Here is a 22,573-nt window from a genome sequence, read left to right as displayed (position 1 = left end):
CACAAAAAAATATATGTATATACAGGACCAGTCAAAGGTTTGGACACACCTACTCATTCCAGGGTTTTTCTTTATTTTGACTATTATCTACATTGTAGAATAATAGTGAAGACATCAAAACTATGAAATAACACGTATGGAATCATGTCGTTACCAAACATTAAAAAATATATATATATATATTTTTTTAAATCAACTTAAATCAACATACATTTTATTTTTGAGATTCTTCAAAGTAGTCACCCTTTGCCTTGATGACAGCTTTGCACACTCTTGGCATTCTCTCAACCAGCTTCATGAGGAATGCTTTTCAATTAACAGGTGTGCCTTGTTAAAAGTTCCATTTGTGAAATTTCTTTCCTTCTTAATGCATTTGAGCAAAGCAGTTGTGTTGTGATATGGTGGCGGTGGTACACAGAAGATAGACCTACTTGGTAAAAGACCAAGTCCATATTATGGCAAGAACAACTCCAATAAGCAAAGAGAAACGACAGTCCATCATTACTTTAAAGTTTCACAGTCGCAAGGTCAGTCAATGAGGACCGCCACAGGACAGGAAGACCCAGAGTTACCTGTCTCTCATGAGGACCGCCACAGAAAGACCCAGAGTTACCTCTGCTGTAGACGAGTTCATTAGAGTTACCTGGCTCTCATGAGGACTGCCAGTCGCCTCTGCTGCTGAGGAAAACCATCGAGCGCTCTGCTGTACGATTACCTGGCTCTCAAACTGGCTCTAAGTTCATGAGGACCGCCACAGGAAAGGAAGACCCAGAGTTACCTCTGCTGCAGAGGATAAGTTCATTAGAGTTACCTGGCTCTCATGAGGACCGCCACAGGAAAGGAAGACCCAGAGTTACCTCTGCTGTAGAGGATAAGTTCATTAGAGTTACCAGCCTCAGAAATTTCAACCCAAATAAATGATTCACAGAGTTCAAGTAACAGACATCTCAGCATCAACTGTTCAGAGGAGACTGTGTGAATCAGGCCTTCATGGTCGAATTGCTGCAAAGAAACCACTACTAAAGGACACCAATAAGAAGAAGAGACTTGCTTGGGCCAAGAAACACAAGCAATGGATATTAGACCAACCGCCGTGTCTTTGTGAGATGCAGAGTAGGTGAACGGATGATCTCCGTATGTGTGGTTCCCACCGTGAAGCATGGAGGTGGTGGTGTGATGGTGCTTTGCTGATGACCCTATTTTTTTTTAGAATCCAAGGCACACTTAACCAGCATGGCTACCACAGCATTCTGCAGCGATACGCCATCCCATCTGGTTTGCGCTTAGTGGGACTATCATTTGCTTTTCATCAGGACAATGACTCAACACACCTCCAGGCTGCGTACGGGCTATTTGACCAAGAAGGAGAGTGATGGTGCGGCATCAGATGACCTGGTCTCCACAATCACCCGACCTCAACCCAATTGAGATGGTTTGGGATGTGAAGGAAAAGCAGCCAACAAGTGCTCAGCATATGTGGGAACTCCTTCAAGACTGACGGAAAAGCATTCCAGGTGAAGCTGGTTGAGAGAATGCCAAGAGTGTGCAAAGCTGTCAAGGCAAAGGGTGACTACTTTGAAAATATATTTTGATTGGTTTAACACTTTTTTGGTTACTACATGATTCCATATGTGTTATTTCATAGTTTTGATGTCTTCACTATTATTCTACAATGTAGAAAATAGTAAAAATAAATAAAAACCCTTGAATGAGTAGATGAGTTCAAATTTCTCACTGGTACTGTATATTTTCTTTTTTTGGGGGGGGGGGGGGGGGGGGGGGCCTTCAACAAAGTGTTCAGTCCTAGGTTTTGCTTTTAAAAATGCTTTGGAGGAGAAAGATACATAGGTTTAAAAATGCCTCCTCAGTTGTGGCTGAAAGCGCATGAAGAGGACAGTAACGGCTGCAGCAGCTCCCAGGACAGCCACAAGTATTCCCAAGGAGGAGACAGACGAGCCCCCGTCAGGTCTGGAACTGGGGGGACCATTCATGGCCATGGTGGGCTGTTGGGAAAGAGGGACTACTTCACTGGCAACAAAGTGACATGTTACAACACATCTGAGTGTGTTCAATAGGCACGAAAAGTGAAACGGGGAAGGTAGGTGCTATCTGCAAACGGGGAAGGTAGGAACGGGGACGGTAGGTGCTATCTGCAAACGGGGAAGGTAGGTGCTATCTGCAAACGGGGAAGGTAGGTGCTATCTGCAAACGGGGAAGGTAGGTGCTATCTGCAAACGGGGAAGGTAGGTGCTATCTGCAAACGGGGAAGGTAGGTGCTATCTGCAAACGGGGAAGGTAGGAACGGGGAAGGTAGGTGCTATCTGCAAACGGGGAAGGTAGGTGCTATCTGAAAACGGGGAAGGTAGGAACGGGGAAGGTAGGTGCTATCTGCAAACGGGGAAGGTAGGTGCTATCTGAAAACGGGGAAGGTAGGAACGGGGAAGGTAGGTGCTATCTGCAAACGGGGAAGGTAGGTGCTATCTGCAAAACGCTTTGCTACAATGTTCCCTAATGAATACGACCAAACCTGCCGAAGATGTTGGTTGTTTTTTTTTATATATATTTTTTTGAACCTTTATTTAACTGGGCAAGTCAGTTAAGAACAAATTCTTATTTTCAATGACGGCCTACCGGGGAACAGTGGGTTAAGAACGACAGATTTGTACCATGTCAGCTCGTGGGTTTGAACTTGCAACCTTCCGGTTACTAGTCCAACGCTCTAACCACTAGGCTACCCTGCCGCCCCTCCACTCTAACCACTAGGCTACCCTGCCGCCCCTCCACTCTAACCACTAGGCTACCCTGCCGCCCCTCCACTCTAACCACTAGGCTACCCTGCCGCCCCTCCACTCTAACCACTAGGCTACCCTGCCGCCTCTACACTCTAACCACTAGGCTACCCTGCCGCCTCTACACTCTAACCACTAGGCTACCCTGCCGCCTCTACACTCTAACCACTAGGCTACCCTGCCGCCTCTACACTCTAACCACTAGGCTACCCTGCCGCCTCTACACTCTAACCACTAGGCTACCCTGCCGCCTCTACACTCTAACCACTAGGCTACCCTGCCCCCCCAGGCGGATTGAGAAGGTTCAGACGAGTGAAAAAGAGCCCCCACTCACCCTCTGCTGTACGCGAAGCTGCACGTCCTCTCCTGCTGACCTGAAGAGCTCCACCGCAGCACTGTGCGACAGGTTCTCCAGCTTGTGGTCATTTATCTACATAAAGACAAAACAGAGGAAAAATAAAACCCACAGAGCTTAATACAGAGTAATGTGATCAAATACTAGACCTAAAGTAGACTGTACCACAATAAGTTAATTTAGGATCTCCCTTCCAGAGATAAGACTGGAGTCTTCTGCAGTAGATGGCTAAAACCTCAAGCATAATACACATTTTCCCCAGATACACTATTTTATTAATTTATTTATTGATTCAAACATCACATTCCTCCTCCTAACCCCTCTGCTCCCCAAGCTAGTCCACTAGTCGGCTCTCTAGCGGTTGAGCTAGTGGGGGGGGGGGGGGTGAGGTTTTCTGCTTCCCAAACTCAAACATTTTAAGTCCATCTTTATCTTTACCGCCAATATCTTGTCTCCCTCTTGTAATCTTCCATCCAGCGCTGCTGCTCCATTCTGTTTGATTTTGGCCACATATATCCCACTGTCATTCAGGACATACTGCTGGTCCAGACCTCCGACGATGTTAAACCCCAGACCTGGGGAGAGGGAGAGAGAGAGAGAGAGATAGAGAGAGAGAGGCACTCAGTCAGTCAGTCAGTGAGTGAGAGAGAGAGAGGCAGTGAGTGAGTGTGAGAGAGAGTGAGTGGCAGTGAGAGAGAGAGTGAGTGGCAGTGAGTGAGGGAGTGAGTGAGTGAGAGAGGGTGAGAGGGGTGGGAGTGAGTGAGAGGGGGGGAGGAGTGAGTGAAGGGAAGAGAGTGAGTGAGGGGAAGAGAGTGAGTGAGGGAGAGGGGGGAGAGAGGGGGGTACAGTAAGTGAAAGTGAAACAGCCTACTGATAACTGTCTGGATATTCAAAGAAGGAGAGGCTATAGAGAAATATAAAGCATTCTAATTCTATGGGGAAGGCAATGTAACTATGGTAATGCAGCCAGTAGTATATGTTGCAGACGGGTCCGGAGAGGTGTGGACTAGAGGTCGACCTCTAGAGTGGACTGAATGGGAAGTCTGCCGATTAGAATGTTGGCATCTATTTGGGACAAAGTACAATCATAACCACTCCAATAATAGCCTATAATGCCCTTACATGCAGTCAGACTTCTTGTCATGTCGTAAAGTCATGTCATAAATAATGTCGTAAAATAATGTCATAAAACTTGTGAACAAATGGTTCTGAGACAAAGATTTGCCAAGTACACACATTTTTTTTTTCACGGCTAAAATCTGACTTAAAATATTGGTAGGAGAGGTAGCTAATACTACTGTACAGGGATCGGATTGTCACTTCTGATTAGCTGAGAAATGCTATTGCGACAACATTGAATGAGTAGAGGCTATCAGTTAACTAACTAGTTGCTAGCTCGATTTTCATTTGGCTCAGTAAACTACAGGTGGAAAACTCCATATCGGCGGCGTTCAAGTTGCAACCTATTTGCAATGACCAGATTAGATACCAAGTTGACAAAAGTTTAATTTAAAAAAAAAAGACAGCCAGCTGAGCTAGCTAGCAAGCAACAGCTTATGAGCTAGCTACCTAGTTAGCCAGGCCATCAGTTTGCAAGCTAGCTAGCTGTCAGGAGATGAGACTGAAAGCTATTTTCTTACCTTGCGGTCCTCTTTTCAACTGTATACCCAGCACTGTAGGCGAAGTATACTTTGCTGACCCGTTCATGATGTAAGGAAATCCCAAAGGACAAGCTAAATAGCTGTTTTTTTTGGGAGGGGGGGGGGTAGTTATAAATGTGAAGGTGAACTCATGCAGGAGTTGTGTGTGTGTGTGTCTCTGCTGCCTGCCTCGTCCTCTTCCTGCAGTTTTGCTGCCCTCTGATGGACTACAACAACTACACTTCCCAGACGGGTCATCAATCTACTGCTCTACTTATCATGACTTTTGATTGAACCAACCAGAAATGTTTCTATCGGTCAAGTGCAAACAGGAAACAGAGGTTTCCAAAAGTGCAATGCGAGTGAAGCTTACAAGCAAGTGAGTTGTGTACTATAGCCACCTCTCCTAACACACACACAGTGTATTTTTGGCACACCAGAATGACATACATTTTCCAATGACACGCTGCGTGGTGTGTACGTTGGACATATTTAAGGTGTGCGTCAAACTATATGCGTAACGAAGGCTTTGACAGAAAGGGTAGCAGAAGGTGAATGTTGAACATGTGTTGCACACATACCCAGATGATGCTGCGTACTAATTTTGCGCATTGACCCTGTGTCCCGAAGCGTAAGAAAATGAAAAACAGCTTCTGTCAACCAGTGGTTCTCAACCTGGGGCGTATTCACTAGGAACCAAACAGAACCAAAAGGACAAAACGGGGCGGGACCTAACTGAATTTGTCCAATAGAAACTAGTTTTCATTTGCAAAACGTTTTCCATTTGGAGTGAAAGATTTCCATTGCAAAACTTTTAGGACTAATGATTACACCCCTGGCCTATCCACAGGGCGTATTCCTTATGAATGAATACTCATTAGAATATATCACAAGGCATAACGATCAGCGCTCAGGTTTCCCCCCGGTACAGATCTAGGATCAGCTTCTCCTCCCCCAATCCATTAATGAGTCAAATCCACAAACTGACCCAAGATCAGCGTCTAGGCAGTTGCTGAAAAAGAAACCACTAGTCATAGAATGTATCAGCTCTCTTCATTCTTTATTGACAAAACTTCATTTTGAAAATAATACTTAAGTCTTTGGTAACATCTACAAAGTGATACATTGATTTACCTGTGACAGTTTACATTTAATTTTAGCTGCAGATCTGACTACTTCATAACATTTAACGGACCGTAAATCGGCGAGACCTAGAGGATTAATACTGTAAAATGTCTAAACACATTTGTTATGATCTTAGCTAAATGAACCCTAGACCAGCTTACAGTACACAGAGGCTCTCTCTCTCTCTCTCTCTATCCTTCTAGTCCATGTCCATTCAGCCTTGCAGACAGCATTGCAATAGAATAAAGTGTTTCAAAGCAAAAGCTACACGGATGTTCAGTCCATTGGTTACACACACACACAACATGCATCATAACCCTGAAAGGCTCATTTGTAATTATAGACATACAAAAACAATATACAGTCTACTTCGCTGCCGTCATGACAACATTGTGAAATGCTAAAAGGACACGCCCCCCCCCTTTTGTCCTTGAGACATTTCATGCAGAATAAATATGGTTACGTTCCCTAGAACTGCCGTTAAAAAGCAGATATCTCCTTCTCCGATACTGTTACTTAGCCTAGTTCCTTGCCCTCGTTTGTATAGATTACTACCACGTTTTAAATGACAGTCAAATAATTAGATCTTTTTTTACCTATAGCCTACAGGACATGCTGTGTAGGGCTTTTCACACCACGGAGCTAAACCGAGCCGGGCCTGATTACCCATCCGCCATAGTTGCTGGAACCATGCTAGCTAGCACAGTTTGGTTCAGCACGGTAGTGTGAAAAGAGGTATGTGAGCTGCACCGCCCCCCATCCAGATCATTGGCCACAGTGTCAGTCAGGTGAAGTGAACTGGACTTACATCCCAAATGGCACCCTATTCCCTATGTAGTGCACTACTTTTTTTGACAAGAGCCTATCGGAATAGGGTGCCATTTGGGACTGGGCGGTAGTCTCTCTCGAGTGTTAGATCATGCTTGGGGCCACGCTGTAGAGAGTGACATCCCCCACCACACGTAGCAGGGTGACGTCCTCAAACCCTCCGGCTCGGTGCTCATACTCAAGACAATGGTTCCCATCCACGGCTACTTTAAACGAGTCCTCTTCCACTAGCACCTTCAGCTGCAGGGTGGGCGGGGACAGTCACAATAACAACAACAACTCAGCAATTAAATAACATTTGTGTTCAAATACGAATACAGAGCTTAAAAAAAGTGCAAATCTTTAATAGTTACTGATCTTTGTCAGAAAAATGTATTAGATATTGTCATTAATTTAATTTACAGTACAGGTAAGTGATTATCTATAGTTGAGGTTACAGTACATCATCTATATAAGTAATGTCACTACTTTATTTTTAATGGTTGACATTCTCTACCCACATAACAACACCAGGGGACCCCAACCCTACTGTACCTCAAAACGTTGTCCAGGAACGAAGGGGAAGCCTCCATCTCTCTCCTCTGGACCCCAACACCCATCCAGGTGGGAGTTACGGACAACCTGTTGTTCATAGAAACGAGGGTTGAGGTGGAACACAACCTCTTCATCGTCCTCCTCGTCCTCCTCTTTTAAAAAGTCAACATGGAACCTGGAATAAAAAAACAAAACTGTTTTCATTTATCACCACCAATATACATAAAGACCATGCATTTGACTATAGATAAGGAGTATGAATGGATATACAGGGCCTTAGGAAAGTATTCAGACCCCTTGACTTTTTCCACATTTTGATATACATTATAGCCTTATTCTAAAACGGATTAAATATTTTTTGGCCCCCTCATCAATCTACACACAATACCCGATAATGATAAAGCAAAAACAGGTTTTTAGACATTTTAGCTAATTTATAAAATAAATTAAACTGAAATATCACATTTACATAAGTATTCAGACCCTTTACTCAGTACTTTGTTGAAACACCTTTGGCAGCGATTACAGCCTCGAGTCTTCTTGGGTATGACGCTACAAGCTTGGCACACCTGTATTTGGGGAGTTTCTCCCATTTTTCTCTGCAGATCCTCTCAAGCTCTGTCAGGTTGAATGGGGAGCGCTGCTGGACAGCTATTTTAGGTCTCTCCAGAGATGTTTGATCAGGTTCAAGTCCGGACCCTGGCTGGGCCACTCAAAGACATTCAGAGACTTGTCCCGAAGCCACTCCTGCGTTGTCTTGCCAGTGTGCTTAGGATCATTGTCCTGTTGGAAGGTGAACCTTCGCCCCAGTCTAAGGTCCTGAGTGCTCTGGAGCAGGTTTTCATCAAGGATCTCTCTGCACTTTGCTCTGTTCCTCTTTGCCTTGATCCTGACTAGTCTCCCAGTCCCTGCCGCTGAAAAACATCCCCACAGCATGATGCTGCCACCACCATGCTTCACCGTGGGTATGGTGCCAGGCTTCCTCAAGACGTGACGCTTGGCATTGAGGCCAAAGAGTTCAATCTTGGTTTAATCAGACCAGAGAATCTTGTTTCTCATGGTCTGAAAGTCTTCAGGTGCCTTTTGGCAAACTCCAAGCAGGCTGTCATGTGCTTTTTACTGAGGAGTGGCTTCCGTCTGGCCACTCTACCATAAAGACATAATTGGTGGGGTGCTGCAGAGATGGTTGTCCTTCTGGAAGGTTCTCCAATCTCCACAGAGGAACTCTGGAGCTCTGTCAGAGTGACCATTGGGTTGTCTCGGAGCTGTACGGACAATTCCTTTGACCTCATGGCTTGATTTTTGCACCAATAAATATAATTTACCACAGGTGGACTCCAATCAAGTATAAACATCTCAAGGATGATCAATGGACACAGGATGCATCTGCGCTCAATTTCGAGTCTCATAGCAAAGGGTCCAAATACTTATGTAAATAAGGTATTTCTGTTTTTTTTATTTTTAATACATTTACAAACATTTCTAAAAACCTGTTTTCACTTTGTCATTATGGGTTATTGTGATGTCATTATGGGGTATTGTGATGTCATTATGGGGTATTGTTATGTCATTATGGGGTATTGTGATGTCATTATGGGGTATTGTGATGTCATTATGGGGTATTGTGATGTCATTATGGGGTATTGTGATGTCATTATGGGGTATTGTGATGTCATTATGGGGTATTGTGTGTCGATTGATGAGGATGTTTTTTTTATTGAATCCATTTTAGAATAAGGCTGTAACGTAACAAAACAGGGAAATAGTCAAGAGGTCTGAATACTTGCTGAAGGCACTGTACATTAAGACCATGCTTTTGATAAGATAAGGTGTATGAATGAATGTGCAAATGAATGAATGAATGGATAAATGAACAAACGAATGAACAGATAAATGAATGGATTAATTAATTAATGGTATGTGTGTGTGTGAGTACCTACCTTTCTCCTCCAACAATGGGTTCCCCTACAATGGTGATCAACAGCCTGGACATGATGCCAGCATGGAGAGGCAGTTCATACGGCACCGGCTGAAACAGACGTTATATTTACATGACATGTCGTCGTCATCAGATGCACTACCGGAAGTGTCTCGGGAATAATACAATAACAGGGGTAAACTGTCTTATCAACATATCTAATGTAAAAGTGCACATTTTAAAAGATACCACAGTACTTCACCCCAATTACTGCACTGGAAAAGCACCATATAAATCCAATCAATTGTTATTATTAGTTACCACGTCCAGAGTGGTCAGTAGTGACACTAAAACGTAGCCCTCAGACCAATATAATGCTATTGCAGTATCTAGAATATCAACAGCATTTTTTCCCCCCAGCAAATCCCTAGCCTGATCCACCATCCTGACCATTGCACTCAGTGTAAGCTGGTGAGATCGGGATGGTCACACAAGGCTAGAAACCCCTCCAAAGAGACACACTGTGTGTACAGGGAAGCTGAGGATAGAAATGCACCAGGAAGGAAGCAAATGTGTAGTGTTTTAAAATCATGCATTTACTCACCAACATGCCTCCTGGAGCTGCCGATCCCCCATATGGTCCCATGGGACCTGGACCGAAAGAGCCAGGGTGACCGGGCTGGGGAGGGAAAACTCCCCCGCCCCCAGGACTCCATGATCCAGGGGGGATTGGAGGGAAGGCCCCACCAGGGAAACCAGGGAAGGTGCCTCCTCCAGGGGGGAAGGCAGCTCCTGGACCTCCAGGCCCATACATGCCCCCACCAGGCTGGGCTCCTGGGTAAGGCACGTTGGGGTAGGGTCCTGGGGGTGCTCCAGGGCTAGTCTGGAAGGGTTCAGATGGGTACTGCATTGGGCCTCCAGGGAAATGACCGGGGGTCCCACCAGGGGGGAACTGTCCAGGGAACTGTCCCGGTGCTCCGGGCCCGGCTGGGTACTGTCCAGGCGCTCCGGGCCCGGCTGGGTACTGTCCAGGCGCTCCGGGCCCGGCTGGGTACTGTCCCGGCGCTCCGGGCCCGGCTGGGTACTGTCCCGGTACCCCTGGTCCGGGCGGGAACCCACCGGGGGCAGAGGGAGCTCCAGGATACTGCCCTGGGGCTCCGGGACCAGAAGAGAACGGTCCTTGGCTTCCAGGGAACTGCCCTGGGGCCCCTGGACCAGACTGTGGCCCCCCAGGGAATCCCCCAGGAGCAGAGGGCTGTGTTGGGGCTCCAGGAGCTGCACCAGGCCATCCTGGGTTAGTGGGAGGAGGAGGGGCGGTTGGGTTGGGGTTACTCGCTTTCTCAGCTTGGCCCGGGACATCGTCCGCTATGGCATCTGCCAGCTGCATACCAGAAAGGAACTTTCATTGGTACCATGATCGTCACCAACACATTTACCAGCTTAAATAAAGGTATACATTGATGATTAACTTGATTGATAAAAATAACTCACCGAGAAATCCATGTCCTGAAAGGTAATGGGGGTAATATAAAGCTGTTAGGTCTGAAGCTAACCATAGACCATCACTTGACATATAACAGGCTGAAGTAGCTAGTTAGCTGGCTAGCTATCACAAGCTACCTAGCTATAAGCTTTTTATTCAACTGGATGGATTACAGGCTGGTTAGTGTTGCACACATGCAGAAAGAAGCTAGCGGCGTGGCTAGTGGCTCGATGTACACTTACGTAGTTAACTAGCTAGCAAACACTAGCTAGCTAGCTAGCTGATTAGACATATTTATAATGTTCAACGATCAAAGTACAATCAAGACATGTTTTAAAAGTACGGTAGCTAGATTATTCAACTTTACCTCGACAAAAGAGGGACGTCTTTCAACAAATCCTAAAGTTAGATACAAAAAGAATGTACCAGGGTTGAGATTAAAAATACTGTACAAAACTCCTGAAAGGAAGTGCACAGTCTGCACACGCCTCGAATATGACGTCAACGGGTGGAACCAAATGGGTGCGTTCCAGAGTCACATGCATTTTCTTGAATTGAAGCCAGTCAGCAATTGAAGATTACCGCAGAGTAACATGTTTTTTTTTTTTTTAAAGAATAAAATAAGTAAATCTACCTTTCTACCTCCCTCAATTCTACCTCCCTTTATATGAGTAAAACTCAATTAGTACAGTATGAAATGATGCGAAAATATGTCAATTGAAAGACTGCCTATTTGCGTGGTGCGGTATACTGTTTTGTTCGCTGGAGATCATGTGTTTCAGTAAACTTGGCTTCATAGTCATGGTCATCAACTGTACCGCAGAAATTGAACCTAAATCACAGAATATAGATGTTGTGGTGGCAGCTGCAGAGATGTACGAGATTTTACTGCAGATGAGTTAACAAGGTGTGTTGAATGATAGTGTTCCGTAGTGATGTGCGGATTCACTCATAACTCGCCGATTACGAGGGGCGGGCGGTTTAAGGGCCATTCAATATTGTGTGGATGACATGGCGGGTTGAATAAAGAGAAAACTATACCTTAAAAAATCCATCAATTAATAATTATTGTGCATTTTATATCTGTAGCCTACATTGATGTTTTTATTTAACTATTTTTGGTTTAAAAAAATAAAATAAAATATTTCACCTTTTATTTAACCAGGTAGGCTAGTTGAGAGCAAGTTCTCATTTGCAACTGCGACCTGGCCAAGATAAAGCATAGCAGTGTGAACAGACAACACAGAGTTACACATGGAGTAAACAATTAACATTATCTGGCAATGGTGCATAAGCTTTAGGGCCAAACTGTAAACGCTCCAAATACGCCATTCGCCAAATGGGAAGAACAAATTAACATCGATCCACGGACGCTAAAGTGGCAATGTCGGAGATTAATTCAATAAGAGAAAACCTGCGAAATGCAGGGTTGAAAATAAAGAGAAGGCAGGCCCAGAAAAGTAATGTTTGGAAAAGAGCATTAGTGAGGTCGGACATTGATGTTGGGCGATTAGGCCTGGCTTGCAGTCTGCATTACAATTCATTCCAAAGGTGTTTGATGGGGTTGAGGTCAGGGCTCTGTGCAGCCCAGTCAAGTTCTTCCATACCGATCTCGACAAACCATTTCTGTATGTGAAACAGTATAACTTTAGACCGTCCCCTCGCCCATACCCGGGCGCGAACCAGGGACCCTCTGCACACATCAACAACAGTCAACCACGAAGCATCGTTACCCATCGCTCCACAAAAGCTGCAGCCCTTGCAGAGCAAAGGGGAACCACTACTTCAAGGTCTCAGAGCAAGTGACGTCACCGATTGAAACACTATTTAGCGCGCACCACCGCTAACTAAGCTAGCCATTTCACATCCGTTACATATGGACCTCGCTTTGTGCACGGGGGCATTGTCATGCTGAAACAGGAAAGGGTCTTCCCCAAACTGTTGCTACAAAGTTGGAAGCACAGAATTGTCTAGAATGTCATTGTATGCTGTAGCATTAAGGTTTCCCTTCAGGGGCCTCCCGGGTGGCGCAGTGGTTAAGGGCGCTGTACTGCAGTGCAAGCTGTGCCATCAGAGGTTCGCGCCCAGGCTCTGTCGTAACCGGCCGCGACCGGGAGGTCCGTGGGGCGACGCACAATTGGCCTAGCGTCGCCCGGGTTAGGGAGGGCTTGGTCGGTAGGGGTGTCCTTGTCTCATCGCGCACCAGCGACTCCTGTGGCGGGCTGGGCGCAGTGTACGCACAATTGGCCTAGCGTCGCCCGGGTTAGGGAGGGCTTGGTCGGTAGGGGTGTCCTTGTCTCATCGCGCACCAGCGACTCCTGTGGCGGGCTGGGCGCAGTGTACGCTAGCCAAGGTGGCCAGGTGCACGGTGTTTCCTCCGGCGCATTGGTGCGGCTGGCTTCCGGGTTGGATGTGCGCTGTGTTAAAGAAGCAGCGGCTTGGTTGGTTGTGTATCGGAGGACGCATGACTTTCAACCTTCGTCTCTCCCGAGCCCGTACGGGAGTTGTAGCGATGAGACAAGATAGTAGCTACTACAACAATTGGATACTACGAAATTGGGGAGAAAAAGGGGTAAAATTTAAAAAAAAAAAAAAATTTTTTTTTTTAAAAGGGTTCCCTTCAGTGGAACTAAGGGGACCGAACCATGAAAAAACAGCCCCAGACCATTATTCCTCCTCCACCAAACTTTACAGTATGTATTCACCAGCATTCACCTGGCATCCGCCAAACCCAGATTTGTCTGTCAGACTGGCAGTTGGTGAAGTGTGATTCAAGAACTGTTGCAACTGGGGACAGATGATTTTTACACGCTACGCACTTCAGCACTTGGCGATTCCGTTCTGTGAGCACCCGGCTGAGCCGTTGTTGCTCCTGGACATTTCCACTTCACGATAACAGCACTCACAGTTGACCGGGGCAGTTCTAGCAGTATTTGACCAACTGACTTGTTGGAAAGGTGGCTGCCTATGACGGTGCCACATTGAAAGTCACTGAGCTCTTCAGTAAGGGCCATTCTACTGCCAATGTTTGTCTATGGAGATTGCATGTCGGTGTTCTCGATTTTATACACCTGTCAGCAACGGATGTGGCTGAAATAGCCCCGAATCCACTCATTTTGAAGGGGTGTCCACATACTTTTGTCTGTTGTGTGTCACATTGAATTGATTTAAGACATGCCAATAGTTGGGTTTTAGTTTGACCCACAGAGATTTCATCTCGTCTGTTTTTTTGTCAGGATGTAAACCCGAGCAACAGATGATGTACGCCGGAAACAAAAACTAACTGGTGAAAACTGTCCAGTTGACCAAAGGTTAGTGTTTTTACCCGTTTCTGTCATCTTCTGGAGCTCATTATTACCTGGATGTATCTGTATTTATTACTAGTTTATTACTGTTACCAGTTCATTGCTATTACGTGATTACATCCTACAGTGTAGTACACTATTACGTGATTACATCCTACAGTGTAGTACACTATTACGTGATTACATCCTACAGTGTAGTACACTATTACGTGATTACATCCTACAGTCTAGTACACTATTATGTGATTACATCCTACAGTGTAGGATTACATCCTACAGTCTAGTACATTATTATGTGATTACATCCTACAGTCTAGTACATTATTATGTGATTACATTCTACAGTGTAGGATTACATCCTACAGTCTAGTACATTATTATGTGATTACATCCTACAGTCTAGTACACTATTATGTGATTACATCCTACAGTCTAGTACACTATTATGTGATTACATCCTACAGTCTAGTACACTATTATGTGATTACATCCTACAGTCTAGTACACTATTGTGTGATTACATCCTACAGTGTAGTACACTATTATGTGATTACATAAAATTGTCTCCAAGGTGTTGGCTTTATATCTTGTATTAAAAAAAAGGTTTTTAAAAGAGGCGTTATCAGTCTTCTATCGGCTCTTCCTCGTTTCTTCCAGGTGTTTGAGATCAAAAACACGGAGGACCTGACAGAGGAATGGCTGAGAGAGGAGCTGGGCTTCTTCGGTTAACACAAGGCCATTTTGGTTGTTATACTGTCACTTTAGGTGGAGAAAACAACACCGTTGCTTACGTTTCCCTCTGTGTAGCTATTTATCACCCCACAACGTCTCCTCCTTCTTCCCCCACAACGTCTCCTCCTTCCCCCACAACGTCTCCTCCTTCCCCCACAACGTCTCCTCCTTCCCCCACAACGTCTCCTCCTTCCCCAACAACGTCTCCTCCTTCTTCCCCCACAACGTCTCCTCCTTCCCCCAACAACGTCTCCTCCTTATTCCCCCACAACGTCTCCTCCTTCTTCCCCCACAACGTCTCCTCCTTCCCCCAACAACGTCTCCTCCTTCCCCCACAACGTCTCCTCCTTCCCCCACAACGTCTCCTCCTCCTTCCCCCACAAGTCTCCTCCTTCCCCCAACAACGTCTCCTCCTCCTTCCCCCAACAACGTCTCCTCCTTCCCCCAACAACGTCTCAATCCTTCCCCCACAACGTCTCCTCCTCCTTCCCCCAACAACGTCTCCTCCTTCCCCCACAACGTCTCCTCCTCCTTCCCCCACAACGTCTCCTCCTTCCCCCACAACGTCTCCTCCTCCTTCCCCACAACGTCTCCTCCTTCCCCCACAACGTCTCCTCCTTCCCCCACAACATCTCCTCCTTCCCCCACAACGTCTCCTCCTTCCCCCACAACGTCTCCTCCTTCCCCCAACAACGTCTCCTCCTTCCCCCAACAACGTCTCCTCCTCCTTCCCCAACAACGTCTCCTCCTCCTTCCCCAACAACGTCTCCTCCTTCCCCCACAACGTCTCCTCCTACCCCCACAACGTCTCCTCCTCCTTCCCCCAACAACGTCTCCTCCTTCCCCCAACAACGTCTCCTCGTTCGACAACAATGTCTCCTCCTTCCCCCACAACGTCTCCTCCTCCTTCCCCAACAACGTCTCCTCCTTCCCCCACAACGTCTCCTCCTCCTTCCCCAACAACGTCTCCTCCTTCCCCCACAACGTCTCCTCCTTTCCCCCACAACATCTCCTCCTTCCCCCGCAACGTCTCCTCCTTCCCCCACAACGTCTCCTCCTTCCCCCAACAACGTCTCCTCCTTCCCCCAACAACGTATCCTCCTTCCCCAACAACGTCTCCTCCTCCTTCCCCAACAACGTCTCCTCCTTCCCCCACAAAGTCTCCTCCTCCTTCCCCAACAACGTCTCCTCCTTCCCCCACAACGTCTTCTCCTCCTTCCCCAACAACGTCTCCTCCTTCCCCCACAACAACTCCTCCTCCTTCCCCCAACAACATCTCCTCCTTCCCCCAACAACGTCTCCTCCTTCCCCAACAACGTCTCCTCCTTCCCCCACAACGTCTCCTCCTCCTTCCCCAACAACGTCTCCTCCTTCCCCCACAACGTCTCCTCCTCCTTCCCCAACAACGTCTCCTCCTCCTTCCCCAACAACGTCTCCTCCTTCCCCCAACAACGTCTCCTCCTTCCCCCAACAACGTCTCCTCCTTCCCCCAACAACGTCTCCTCCTTCCCCCAACAACGTCTCCTCCTTCCCCCAACAACGTCTCCTCCTTCCCCCAACAACGTCTCCTCCTTCCCCCAACACAGCTCCTCCTTCCCCCACAACGTCTCCTCCTTCCCCCACAACGTCTCCTCCTTCCCCCCACAACGTCTCCTCCATCCCCCACAACATCTCCTCCTTCCCCCACAACGTCTCCTCCTTCCCCCACAACGTCTCCTCCTTCCCTCAACAACGTCTCCTCCTCCTTCCCCAACAACGTCTCCTCCTCCTTCCCCAACAACGTCTCCTCCTTCCCCCAACACAGCTCCTCCTTCCCCCACAACGTCTCCTCCTTCCCCCACAACGTCTCCTCCTTCCCCCCACAACGTCTCCTCCTTCCCCCACAACGTCTCCTCCTTCCCCAACAACGTCCCCTCCTTCCCCCACAACGTCTCCTCCTCCTTCCCCAACAACGTCTCCTCCTTCCCCCAACAACGTCTCCTCCTTCCCCAACAACGTCTCCTCCACCTTCCCCAACAACGTCTCCACCTCCTTCCCCAACAACGTCTCCTCCTCCTTCCCCAACAACGTCTCCTCCTTCCCCCAACAACGTCTCCTCCTTCCCCCAACAACGTCTCCTCCTTCCCCCAACAACGTCTCCTCCTTCCCCCAACAACGTCTCCTTCTTCCCCCAACAACGCTCCTCCTTCCCCCAACAACGTCTCCTCCTTCCCCCACAACGTCTCCTCCTTCCCCTAACAACGTCTCCTCCTTCCCCCAACAACGTCTCCTCCTCCTTCCCCAACAATGTCTCCTCCTTCCCCCACAACGTCTCCTCCTTCCCCCAACAACGTCTCCTCCTTCCCCCGCAACGTCTCCTCCTTCCCCCACAACGTCTCCTCCTTCCCCCAACAACGTCTCCTCCTCCTTCCCCCACAACGTCTCCTCCTTCCCCCACAACGTCTCCTCCTCCTTCCCCAACAACGTCTCCTCCTTCCCCCACAACGTCTCCTCCTTCCCCCACAACGTCTCCTCCTTCCCCCACAACGTCTCCTCCTTCCCCCACAACGTCTCCTCCTTCCCCAACAACGTCTCCTCCTTCCCCCAACAACGTCTCCTCCTCCTTCCCCAACAACGTCTCCTCCTCCTTCCCCAACAACGTCTCCTCCTTCCCCCACAACGTCTCCTCCTACCCCCACAACGTCTCCTCCTTCCCCAACAACGTCTCCTCCTTCCCCCACAACGTCTCCTCCTCCTTCCCCAACAACATCTCCTCCTTCCCCCAACAACGTCTCCTCCTTCCCCAACAACGTCTCCTCCTTCCCCCACAACGTCTCCTCCTCCTTCCCCAACAACGTCTCCTCCTTCCCCCACAACGTCTCCTCCTCCTTCCCCAACAACGTCTCCTCCTCCTTCCCCAACAACGTCTCCTCCTTCCCCCAACAACGTCTCCTCCTTCCCCCAACAACGTCTCCTCCTTCCCCCAACAACGTCTCCTCCTTCCCCCAACAACGTCTCCTCCTTCCCCCAACAACGTCTCCTCCTTCCCCCAACAACGTCTCCTCCTTCCCCCAACACAGCTCCTCCTTCCCCCACAACGTCTCCTCCTTCCCCCACAACGTCTCCTCCTTCCCCCCACAACGTCTCCTCCATCCCCCACAACATCTCCTCCTTCCCCCACAACGTCTCCTCCTTCCCCCACAACGTCTCCTCCTTCCCTCAACAACGTCTCCTCCTCCTTCCCCAACAACGTCTCCTCCTCCTTCCCCAACAACGTCTCCTCCTTCCCCCAACACAGCTCCTCCTTCCCCCACAACGTCTCCTCCTTCCCCCACAACGTCTCCTCCTTCCCCCCACAACGTCTCCTCCTTCCCCCACAACGTCTCCTCCTTCCCCAACAACGTCCCCTCCTTCCCCCACAACGTCTCCTCCTCCTTCCCCAACAACGTCTCCTCCTTCCCCCAACAACGTCTCCTCCTTCCCCAACAACGTCTCCTCCACCTTCCCCAACAACGTCTCCACCTCCTTCCCCAACAACGTCTCCTCCTCCTTCCCCAACAACGTCTCCTCCTTCCCCCAACAACGTCTCCTCCTTCCCCCAACAACGACTCCTCCTTCCCCCAACAACGTCTCCTCCTTCCCCCAACAACGTCTCCTTCTTCCCCCAACAACGCTCCTCCTTCCCCCAACAACGTCTCCTCCTTCCCCCACAACGTCTCCTCCTTCCCCTAACAACGTCTCCTCCTTCCCCCAACAACGTCTCCTCCTCCTTCCCCAACAACGTCTCCTCCTCCTTCCCCCACAACGTCTCCTCCTTCCCCCAACAACGTCTCCTCCTTCCCCCGCAACGTCTCCTCCTTCCCCCACAACGTCTCCTCCTTCCCCCAACAACGTCTCCTCCTTCCCCCAACAACGTATCCTCCTTCCCCAACAACGTCTCCTCCTCCTTCCCCAACAACGTCTCCTCCTTCCCCCACAACGTCTCCTCCTCCTTCCCCCACAACGTCTCCTCCTTCCCCCAACAACGTCTCCTCCTTCCCCCAACAACGTCTCCTCCTCCTTCCCCAACAACGTCTCCTCCTTCCCCCACAACGTCTCCTCCTTCCCCCACAACGTCTCCTCCTCCTTCCCCCACAACGTCTCCTCCTTCCCCTAACAACGTCTCCTCCTTCCCCCAACAACGTCTCCTCCTCCTTCCCCAACAACGTCTCCTCCTTCCCCCACAACGTCTCCTCCTTCCCCCACAACGTCTCCTCCTTCCCCCAACAACGTCTCCTCCTTCCCCCAACAACGTATCCTCCTTCCCCAACAACGTCTCCTCCTCCTTCCCCAACAACGTCTCCTCCTTCCCCCACAACGTCTCCTCCTCCTTCCCCAACAACGTCTCCTCCTTCCCCCACAACGTCTCCTCCTCCTTCCCCAACAACGTCTCCTCCTTCCCCCACAACGTCTCCTCCTCCTTCCCCCACAACGTCTCCTCCTCCTTCCCCAACAACGTCTCCTTCTTCCCCCACAACGTCTCCTCCTCCTTCCCCAACAACGTCTCCTCCTCCTTCCCCAACAACGTCTCCTCCTTCCCCCAACAACGTCTCCTCCTTCCCCCAACAACGTCTCCTCCTTCCCCCAACAACGTATCCTCCTTCCCCAACAACGTCTCCTCCTCCTTCCCCAACAACGTCTCCTCTTTCCCCCACAACGTCTCCTCCTCCTTCCCCAACAACGTCTCCTCCTTCCCCCACAACGTCTCCTCCTCCTTCCCCCACAACGTCTCCTCCTCCTTCCCCAACCACGTCTCCTCCTCCTTCCCCAACAACGTCTCCTCCTTCCCCAACAACGTCTCCTCCTTCCCCCAACACAGCTCCTCCTTCCCCCACAACGTCTCCTCCTTCCCCCACAACGTCTCCTCCTTCCCCCCACAACGTCTCCTCCTTCCCCCACAACGTCTCCTCCTTCCCCAACAACGTCTCCTCCTTCCCCCACAACGTCTCCTCCTCCTTCCCCAACAACGTCTCCTCCTTCCCCCAACAACGTCTCCTCCTTCCCCCAACAACGTCTCCTCCTCCTTCCCCCAACAGCGTCTCCTCCTCCTTCCCCAACAACGTCTCCTCCTCCTTCCCCAACAACGTCTCCTCCTCCTTCCACAACAACGTCTCCTCCACCTTCCCCAACAACGTCTCCACCTCCTTCCCCAACAACGTCTCCTCCTCCTTCCCCAACAACGTCTCCTCCTTCCCCCAACAACGTCTCCTCCTTCCCCCAACAACGTCTCCTCCTTCCCCCAACAACGTCTCCTTCTTCCCCCAACAACGCTCCTCCTTCCCCCAACAACGTCTCCTCCTTCCCCCACAACGTCTCCTCCTTCCCCTAACAACGTCTCCTCCTCCTTCCCCAACAACGTCTCCTCCTCCTTCCCCAACAACGTCTCCTCCTTCCCCCAACAACGTCTCCTCCTTCCCCCAACAACGTCTCCTCCTTCCCCCAACAACGTCTCCTCCTTCCCCCAACAACGTCTCCTCCTTCCCCCAACAACGTCTCCTCCTTCCCCCAACAACGTCTCCTCCTTCCCCCAACACAGCTCCTCCTTCCCCCACAACGTCTCCTCCTTCCCCCACAACGTCTCCTCCTTCCCCCCACAACGTCTCCTCCATCCCCCACAACATCTCCTCCTTCCCCCACAACGTCTCCTCCTTCCCCCACAACGTCTCCTCCTTCCCTCAACAACGTCTCCTCCTCCTTCCCCAACAACGTCTCCTCCTCCTTCCCCAACAACGTCTCCTCCTTCCCCCAACACAGCTCCTCCTTCCCCCACAACGTCTCCTCCTTCCCCCACAACGTCTCCTCCTTCCCCCCACAACGTCTCCTCCTTCCCCCACAACGTCTCCTCCTTCCCCAACAACGTCCCCTCCTTCCCCCACAACGTCTCCTCCTCCTTCCCCAACAACGTCTCCTCCTTCCCCCAACAACGTCTCCTCCTTCCCCAACAACGTCTCCTCCACCTTCCCCAACAACGTCTCCACCTCCTTCCCCAACAACGTCTCCTCCTCCTTCCCCAACAACGTCTCCTCCTTCCCCCAACAACGTCTCCTCCTTCCCCCAACAACGACTCCTCCTTCCCCCAACAACGTCTCCTCCTTCCCCCAACAACGTCTCCTTCTTCCCCCAACAACGCTCCTCCTTCCCCCAACAACGTCTCCTCCTTCCCCCACAACGTCTCCTCCTTCCCCTAACAACGTCTCCTCCTTCCCCCAACAACGTCTCCTCCTCCTTCCCCAACAACGTCTCCTCCTCCTTCCCCCACAACGTCTCCTCCTTCCCCCAACAACGTCTCCTCCTTCCCCCGCAACGTCTCCTCCTTCCCCCACAACGTCTCCTCCTTCCCCCAACAACGTCTCCTCCTTCCCCCAACAACGTATCCTCCTTCCCCAACAACGTCTCCTCCTCCTTCCCCAACAACGTCTCCTCCTTCCCCCACAACGTCTCCTCCTCCTTCCCCCACAACGTCTCCTCCTTCCCCTAACAACGTCTCCTCCTTCCCCCAACAACGTCTCCTCCTCCTTCCCCAACAACGTCTCCTCCTTCCCCCACAACGTCTCCTCCTTCCCCCACAACGTCTCCTCCTCCTTCCCCCACAACGTCTCCTCCTTCCCCTAACAACGTCTCCTCCTTCCCCCAACAACGTCTCCTCCTCCTTCCCCAACAACGTCTCCTCCTTCCCCCACAACGTCTCCTCCTTCCCCCACAACGTCTCCTCCTTCCCCCAACAACGTCTCCTCCTTCCCCCAACAACGTATCCTCCTTCCCCAACAACGTCTCCTCCTCCTTCCCCAACAACGTCTCCTCCTTCCCCCACAACGTCTCCTCCTCCTTCCCCAACAACGTCTCCTCCTTCCCCCACAACGTCTCCTCCTCCTTCCCCAACAACGTCTCCTCCTTCCCCCACAACGTCTCCTCCTCCTTCCCCCACAACGTCTCCTCCTCCTTCCCCAACAACGTCTCCTTCTTCCCCCACAACGTCTCCTCCTCCTTCCCCAACAACGTCTCCTCCTCCTTCCCCAACAACGTCTCCTCCTTCCCCCAACAACGTCTCCTCCTTCCCCCAACAACGTCTCCTCCTTCCCCCAACAACGTATCCTCCTTCCCCAACAACGTCTCCTCCTCCTTCCCCAACAACGTCTCCTCTTTCCCCCACAACGTCTCCTCCTCCTTCCCCAACAACGTCTCCTCCTTCCCCCACAACGTCTCCTCCTCCTTCCCCCACAACGTCTCCTCCTCCTTCCCCAACAACGTCTCCTCCTCCTTCCCCAACAACGTCTCCTCCTTCCCCAACAACGTCTCCTCCTTCCCCCAACACAGCTCCTCCTTCCCCCACAACGTCTCCTCCTTCCCCCACAACGTCTCCTCCTTCCCCCCACAACGTCTCCTCCTTCCCCCACAACGTCTCCTCCTTCCCCCACAACGTCTCCTCCTTCCCCCACAACGTCTCCTCCTCCTTCCCCAACAACGTCTCCTCCTTCCCCCAACAACGTCTCCTCCTTCCCCCAACAACGTCTCCTCCTCCTTCCCCCAACAGCGTCTCCTCCTCCTTCCCCAACAACGTCTCCTCCTCCTTCCCCAACAACGTCTCCTCCTCCTTCCACAACAACGTCTCCTCCACCTTCCCCAACAACGTCTCCACCTCCTTCCCCAACAACGTCTCCTCCTCCTTCCCCAACAACGTCTCCTCCTTCCCCCAACAACGTCTCCTCCTTCCCCAACAACGTCTCCTCCTTCCCCCAACAACGTCTCCTTCTTCCCCCAACAACGCTCCTCCTTCCCCCAACAACGTCTCCTCCTTCCCCCACAACGTCTCCTCCTTCCCCTAACAACGTCTCCTCCTTCCCCCAAC

General features: G+C 50.1%; 2 protein-coding genes across 2 annotated transcripts; both read right to left on the bottom strand.

The window, feature by feature from the left end:
• Window positions 1-1,747: 1,747 nt before the first annotated feature.
• LOC139383820 (synaptojanin-2-binding protein-like) lies at window positions 1,748-4,946 on the bottom strand. Its single transcript, XM_071128391.1, has 4 exons — window positions 4,785-4,946; window positions 3,583-3,719; window positions 3,124-3,219; window positions 1,748-2,003 (listed from the first exon to the last, which is right to left on the bottom strand). Exons 1-4 carry the CDS (start codon window positions 4,849-4,851, stop codon window positions 1,851-1,853), a joined length of 453 nt encoding a protein of 150 aa, XP_070984492.1. The 5' UTR covers window positions 4,852-4,946; the 3' UTR covers window positions 1,748-1,850.
• An 881-nt stretch (window positions 4,947-5,827) lies between these two features.
• LOC139384018 (galectin-3-like) lies at window positions 5,828-11,164 on the bottom strand. Its single transcript, XM_071128648.1, has 6 exons — window positions 11,040-11,164; window positions 10,681-10,695; window positions 9,794-10,570; window positions 9,212-9,300; window positions 7,272-7,446; window positions 5,828-6,977 (listed from the first exon to the last, which is right to left on the bottom strand). The coding sequence occupies exons 2-6, from the start codon at window positions 10,690-10,692 to the stop codon at window positions 6,822-6,824; spliced, it is 1,209 nt and encodes a 402-aa protein (XP_070984749.1). The 5' UTR covers window positions 10,693-10,695; window positions 11,040-11,164; the 3' UTR covers window positions 5,828-6,821.
• Between the last annotated feature and the right edge of the window lie 11,409 nt (window positions 11,165-22,573).

The sequence above is a fragment of the Oncorhynchus clarkii genome, chromosome 25 (genome assembly GCF_045791955.1).
Source record: "Oncorhynchus clarkii lewisi isolate Uvic-CL-2024 chromosome 25, UVic_Ocla_1.0, whole genome shotgun sequence".
Lineage (NCBI taxonomy): Eukaryota > Metazoa > Chordata > Actinopteri > Salmoniformes > Salmonidae > Oncorhynchus > Oncorhynchus clarkii.
This window is presented reverse-complemented; position numbering and strand designations above follow the sequence as displayed.